Source organism: Nilaparvata lugens, chromosome 14 (assembly GCF_014356525.2).
Source record: "Nilaparvata lugens isolate BPH chromosome 14, ASM1435652v1, whole genome shotgun sequence".
NCBI lineage: Eukaryota > Metazoa > Arthropoda > Insecta > Hemiptera > Delphacidae > Nilaparvata > Nilaparvata lugens.
Genome location: NC_052517.1, coordinates 2353050 through 2360964, shown reverse-complemented (window position 1 = coordinate 2360964; position 7915 = coordinate 2353050). Strand labels below are relative to the sequence as shown.

At 34.0% G+C, this 7915-nt stretch overlaps 1 protein-coding gene across 1 annotated transcript; it reads left to right on the top strand.

Annotated features, from left to right (window-relative positions):
• Window positions 1–204: 204 nt before the first annotated feature.
• LOC120354257 (sugar transporter SWEET1-like) lies at window positions 205–7359 on the top strand. The gene is made up of 4 exons (XM_039441139.1): window positions 205–860; window positions 5715–5792; window positions 6687–6810; window positions 7297–7359. Exons 1-4 carry the CDS (start codon window positions 784–786, stop codon window positions 7357–7359), a joined length of 342 nt encoding a protein of 113 aa, XP_039297073.1. The 5' UTR covers window positions 205–783.
• The last annotated feature ends 556 nt before the right edge of the window (window positions 7360–7915 follow it).

The following is a 7915-nucleotide window of genomic DNA, read 5'->3' as shown; positions in this document are numbered from 1 at the left end:
CATAGAGTACCAGCATTGCAAATATTTGTTTTGTGCATTTCGAAAAAAGTAAAAAAAGTTGTAGTTGGAAAACTATATAATATATAACAGAAAATATTGAAGATATTTATTTATAATTAATTACTAGCAATTTAATTTAGAATCCTATGCCTTATCATTAATTTTTAATTCACTCTGATACTCATGCTTCCTAACCTCAAAACGGTGTTAATTTAGAGGTTATGTTACTGTTATATAACAATATTACTATATTTATTTACATTTTTATCACCACTGATAAGAAATACTCCGGAATTGACACCATACTCCAATTATTCAACCTTATCAGCTATTTTCGTAAATCTATTCCAACATTTTCAGCGGTTTTCGAATTGAAGTGACGTTACTACTTGTGAAACAATCATTTTTCCAGTCCTCAAAAATATTCAACATTTTTATGATTTAGATCAGTTTTGATAGTTAATATCGTACAATATTTCATCAAATATATATTACAATAACTCACTACAAGTCTCGTAATAATTTATTGGTTTACGACCTTGAAATAGTCGCAATTTATTGTTGAAAAGTGGTTATCCTTGTGCATACAATACAATCTATCATTACCGGGTGTATTGAGCAGTTCAAAACTTTACAGCTTTCAGACTCAGTTCTAATACCGTACTTTTATTTGTAGCTTGAATAAAGTTGTAGCGTCAATACTCTGTGATAATATCCCGTGAAGTCATTGAATATTTCTCTGTTTAATTTCAAGTTGTTTTGTAAAATACAAGTATACATAAAATGGCTCTGGAAGATTATAAAGATCTAGTCGCTACGGTTGCTAGTGTTACAACGATTGCTCAATTTTTTTCACCAATGTAAGTATAAATTTATTCCAAAATTATTATCTAGTTGTAAAGAATAATATTGCTGTCTTTTCCAACTTTAAAATCTTGGTCTTAACTTCATTGAAGCGGTTGGTTGGATCTGAGGTCTTGCTGACATCTCTTCGTTCAGATAAGTTAAGATTCATGCCCCTAGTACTCCCGTTGGATGGGTGACCACTTCAGAAGCCGACTCCGCTAAATACTATTTTTATGATTTTGTTATTACCCAGGTAAGGAAAGTATTGCTTTCCGAAAAAAATTAAGTTACCCAAATTTCTATACGTTTCAAGGACCCCTGAGTCCAAAAAGTGGTTTTTGGGTATTGGTCTGTATGTGTGATTGTGTGTATGAGTGTATGTGCGTCTGTGTACACGATATCTCATCTCCCAATTAACGGAATGACTTGAAATTTGAAACTTAAGGTTCTTACAATATAAGGATCCGACACGAACAATTTCGATCAAATTCAATTCAAGATGGCAGCTGAAATGGCGAAAATGTTGTCAGTGTTTTTCGTGATTTTCTCGAAAACGGCTCCAACGATTTTGATTAAATTTATACCTGAAATAGTCATTGATAAGCTCTATCAACTGCCACAAGTCCCATATCTGTAAAATTTCAGGAGCTTCACCCCATCTATGCAAATTTTGATTTTGGATTCCCAATTATCAGGCTTCAGATAAAATTGAAACAAATATTTTCGAGTGGAAAAGATTGAGCATGAAAATCTCTACAATTAATAGTAGTCTTGTAGCATTTCCACCTAAAATTGAAAATAAGCTCGAAATTTGAGAAAATGTGATTATCCAATTGCAAACTGTTGATTCTATTAAATGATTCACTATGAAGAGATAGCAGACCTCTCATGTCTCCAGCGTTATTGTCCTGTCACCAGCTGGCTCAGATCTTTGTTTATAAGATAGACTTGAGATGCGCGTGAACACTAGCGTCAGGTGATCAATTTTCATAACGGCAAGGAAAGTTGTGTGAGTGCGCCACACCAGATTTTCGGTAATTGCTTCCCTGTGGTTCAAAACCCATAATAATATATGCAGTTATATAGGACTACTCATATTTTATCATTAATTCGATTTTGTGTGAATAAATTATCAAAACCAATAAATTGGGGAACGATCCGTGGTCTAGTGGATAGAGTACTTGAGTAGAGCCTAGATATCCCGGGTTCAAACCCCCGCTCATAGCCAAAATTTTTGAACAGGTCACTCCCGTGTTATCGGATGGGCACGTTACTTGACGGTCCCAGCTGAAGTATGACAGTCGTAAGGCCCATTGACGGCTTAGATGATATATTAGTCAAGTGAGGTGGAACTTCCGTCAGGGACTCCCCACCAATAACACACATATTATTATTATTATTATTATTATTATTATTATTATTATTATTATTATTATATTATTATTATTATTGAAATCAATTGGAAGGATTCTCTACATTTCTGAACTTGAATTCTTATTAGAAACAAAAAGAAGGGGTTTTGGCTGATGATGATGCCCACATGCGTGGCTTGTGCGGGGTATTGGGTTGAATTCTTATTATTTATTTATTTGATTTATTTAAAAATTGAGAATTACAAAACTTACAGAAAAGTAGCACAGGCTTATAAGCCCAAAACGGTACCAATTCTAATTTATACAACAGTCCAAATGTAGCTAGGTTATGTGTCAATTAACATTCTTCAATTACACACTCAATTCACAACAAAATTAGAAACAAAAAGAAGGGATTTTGGCTGATGATGATGCCCACATGAACCCCAGGCTTGTGCGTGGGTATTGAGAAAGATGTTGAGCGAAAGACTGTGTGAAGAGGAGGTCACTCGTTTTATTTGTCTCTTTGACATGCCATCTCGATATGTCTCAATGCTATGTCCCGATGTCTCTATATATATATCGATGCTATCCTTGTCTATAATTCAACGAAGGGGTTAGAGCTATCTCTTTCTCGGTTTGCTCTTTTGTCAGATCGTCTTTTAACAATGTAGAATTAATAACCAATTAACAGATTATTTCATCTTAATTATGAAATTATTGAAAAATATAATTTCTTTCCTAATAAAATATAATTGATTATTGAGAATGAGCAGTTAATATTACATCAATAAACCTGTATCAGCTACCGTCTATAGAAGACATTGACAAGACAGTGAGGATCGGCAACGTTGTTCTTCTATCTTTCTCCACTGTCATTATAACGTGGACCTCACTATAGCTGTTTACCCTGTTGTCAATATTTGCAGTAGCAGAAGTCGGGGTGAATTACAACATTTAATTTGGATTTTCGTTTAATAATAATCCTATACTATTAAACGAGCAATTTCTGTTTATATGTTCATATTTTTATATATCTGTATGTGACCGGATTCCTCTTTGAGTGAGGAGGAGATTGTATGTTTTGTCAGTCTCTTCGATCGGCCATCTTGAGATTAGTGTACATATTTGATCTTTTGTGTTTTTATTAATCGACAATGTCTATCCGGTATATACACTGGTCACAGACAGAAGAAAAATTGAATTGAATTTAATTGACAAGACAGAGGATTGGCAACATTTTTTGAATGAAAATTGAATTGAATTGACAAGACAGAGGACTGGCAACATTTTTTAATGAAAATTGATTTGAATGTTGATGAGAAATGTATGGACCTAAACTTTGGGTGAGATCCAAACCAGTGGGTATTTCATGTAGAGGAATACTCATTTCCAAATGTCAGATTAAATTTAATAAGAATTTTTGAAAGCAGTCCATTTTCTACAATATATATCTCGTAATATTCCCAGGATTGAAGTAGCAGTGCCCAATCAATTTTTCCGCGATAAATGCATTGAAATCTTCAACTTGGTGCCAACCTAACAAAGTCAACTCAACTTAATGCCAACCTGACAAAATTATTAATTTAGTTGCCAGTTAACAACTGTTTCGAAGAGGTACTCTATCTAGATTATAGTTCTATAGTAACATATGATATGGACATTTCAATATTATAATTGAGAGGTTGGGAGAAGAAGAATATACATGCTAAAAGACAAACTTTAAACCCTTAAAAACAACCCTTAGAGTTAAAATATTGCCAAAAGATTTCTTAGTGCGCCTCTAAAGGGTCAACTGAACATACCTACCAAATTTGAACGTTTTTGGTCCGGTAGATTTTTAGTTCTGCGAGTGAGTGAGTGAGTGAGTCAGTCAGTCAGTCAGTCAGTCAGTCAGTGAGTGAGTGCCATTTCGCTTTTTTATATATATATATATATATATATATATATATATATATATTTATTTATAAGGCATTTATAAGGAATGTAAACAGTTAAAAGTGAATACTATATTACTATACAGGCATCCAGACAGATTTATGAGTACAGTTGAGGCGATGCAGAGTCATAAATAAATCCATAATAAGTTCTAAGAGTCATGTCCATTAATTCATATAGTTTCCTGCATACAAATGCTGTGGAAATAGAAAAGGATAGAGCTATCTGCTGTGTGGAATGATAGACAAGGATAGCAACACCAATGTTAACCAAATACGGCCATTATAACGTGGACCTCACTACAAAACAAGCACAACATGATACAGTATCATCTCAACTTGATACACAACACCATAATTTGATACATAACAGGATAGAGCTATCTGCTTTGTGGAATGATAGACAAGAATAGCAACACCAATGTTAACCAAATACGGCCATTATAACGTGGACCTCACTATAGCAATTAGTGTTCGACAATATGATACAGTATCATCTCAACTTGATACACAACACCATAATTTGATACAGCACAGGATAGCGCTATCTGCTTTGTGGAATGATAGACAAGGATAGCAACACCAATGTGAACCAAATACTGCCATTATAACGTGGACCTCACTGTAGAACAAGAACAACCACAATAAGATACAGTATCATCTCAACTTGATACACAACAACATAATTTGATACAGCACAGGATAGAGCTATCTGCTTTGTGGAATGATAGACAAGGATAGCAACACCAATGTTGAACAAATACTGCCATTATAACGTGGACCTCACTATGGGTGTATCACTGTATCCATCCAAGGGTATGTAGTAAATCTATCAAACTGTATTTGAAACGTAAAGGTGTCAACAGCTGATTTTGACCCAGATTTCATTCCAACCATTCATAAACTTATGACACTGATTTATGAATGAATAATTTAGTCTATTTCTCAAACTAGTAACCAGGTCAATGTGTTAGGCCCAGTTGCACAAAAGGATGTTTAATAATTTCAATTATGATTAAATGTCATGAGAACCAATCAGAGAAGCCTTCGTTTCAAAAAAGCCTTCTCTGATTGGTTATCATGACATTTAATCATAATTGAAATTTAACAGGCTTTTGTTTAACCTTGGTGACTATAAACGATTAGCTATCTACTAGTAGTTCTGTGAACAGTAGACCTCACGCAGTATTCTCATCCACAAGTACCTGGTTGAAACTATAGACCTTACGGAAATACAGCAATAGACTGGCTTCTCCACACATCTGTGTAATCACTTGTCAGCTGATTTATGATGAATAATTCTATAGTCTGATTTTTACTCTAATATTGGCGTATGAAGGAGGCTCCTTTTCCTTTTATATTATCCTTGAAATGCAAAATACCCAAAAACCTTGTATATACGTCGACGCGCAATTGAAAAAGGAACATACCTGTCAAATTTCATGAAAATCTATTACTGCGTTTCGCCGAGATAACAGTAAAAGTTGCGACATAAAAACCCTATACCATGGGATATCTACTTACGCTATTTGTTTCTCTATGCCAGTGTTGATCTAATTTTAAATTTTTATTTCGACAGATTCATATGCAAGGAGATAATACAGAAAGGCAACACCAAGGATATTGACGCCATGCCTTTCATAGGCGGTATGGTCATGTAAGTATATCTATCATTTTTACTTTCCTTGCCCTATTTACCATAGGTAAGGAAAGTATTGCTTTCCGAAAAAAATTAAGGTACCCCAATTTCTAAATTTCTATACGTTTCAAGGTCCCCTGAGTCCGAAAAAGTGGTTTTTGGGCATTGGTCTGTATGTGTGTGTGTGTGTGTATGAGTGTATGTGCGTCTGTGTACACGATATCTTATTTCCCAGTTAACGGAATGACTTGAAATTTGGAACGTAAGGTCCTTAGACTATAAGGATCCGACACGAACAATATTTCAATCATATGCAATCTAAGATGGCGGCTGAAATGGCGAAAATGTTGTCAAAAACAGGGTTTTTCGCGATTTTCTCGAAAACGGCTCCAACGATTTTGATCAAATTTATACCTGGAATAGTCATTGATAAGCTCTATCAACTGCAACAAGTCCTATATCTGTAAAAATTCTAGGAGCTTTGCCCCATCTATGCAAAGTTTGATTTTAGATTCTCAATTATCAGCCTTCATATACAATTAAAACAAAAAATTTCAAGTGGAAGAGATTGAGCATGAAAATCTCTGTAATTAATGTCCAGTAACATTTCCACCTAGAATTGAAAATAAGCTTGAAATCCGAGAAAATGTGATTATTAAATTGCAAACTGTTGGCAACTGTTGGTTCTATTAAATCATTCACTACGAAGAAATAGCAGACCTCGTGTGTTTCCAGCGTTATTGATCTATCACCAGCTGTCTCATAACTTTGAATAGTAGACTTGAGATGCGCGAGTACACTAGCGTCAGTTGATCAATTTTCTTAACGGCAAGGAAAGTTGTGTGAGTGCGCCACACCAGATTTTTATTATAATATTTATTAACATAATAATATATTATTTGTTATCAACAGGTCTCTACTAATGTTACAACACGGGATGATACTCAATGACCCCGCAATGATACCCGTTAATGTTGCCGGTTTCACCCTGAATTTCACTTATTTCGCCATCTACTACCTCTACTCACACGAGAGGGTAAGAACAAAACAAATCATTGCCGATTCTCTGCCTTGCCACTGACTTCTAGCTGATATGTGATGTAATATTAACTGTCCATTCTTGTTTAAAATACTCAATTATATTTTATTGGTCCATACGATTACATTTTTTAATGATTTAATAATGAATTTTCATAATTGAGATTGAAATGTTGTCAATTAATTAATTTTTTCTCATTTTATTCAATTATAGTATAAGCACTCCTGCTTGCACGCGTTAAGCATTATATGCTTACAGCAAGCTAGAAATATTCTGTTTCAAAAAAGCTTTGTTTTTTTTCATAATACATCATACACGTAGAAAGCCTTATTACATAAATTATATTTTATACAATTTATTCAGTGCACTTTGTATTTTATTTCCATTTTTGATGTTTGATGTATTTGAAATTTTGTATATATTTGATTTTTGAATCAGAATAAAAACAATTTGAATTTGAATTTGAATAATTATATTTTACAGGCCGTACACAGAGCTGTAACTGTCTCCCGGCTACACAGGCCAAAGAAGTTATTTACACTTTAAATGCTTTTCATTTTTGTATTGGCCTATGAGTGCATATACATATATATTTTACATTGTTAAAACACGATAGGGCAACGTTGTGGAAGTAGAAATTGATAGAGCTATCTGCTTTGTGGAATGATATACAAGGATAGCAACACCAATGTTAATCAAACACTGCCATTATAACGTGGACCTCACTATAGAACAAGAACAACCACAACATGATACAGTATCATCTCAACTTGATACCCAATAACATAATTTGATACAAAACAGGATAGAGCTATCTGCTTTGTAGAATGATAGACAAGGATAGCAACACAAATGTTGATCAAATACTGCCATTACAATGTGGACCTGAGTATAGAACAAGAACAACCACAACATGATACAGTATCATCTCAAATTGATACACAAGACCATAATTTGATACAGAACAAGATAGAGCTATCTGCTTTATGGAATGATAGACGAGGATAGCAACACCAATGTTAATCGAATACTGTCATTATAACGTGGACCTCACTATAGAACAAGAATAACCAAAACATGATACAGTATCATCTCAACTTGA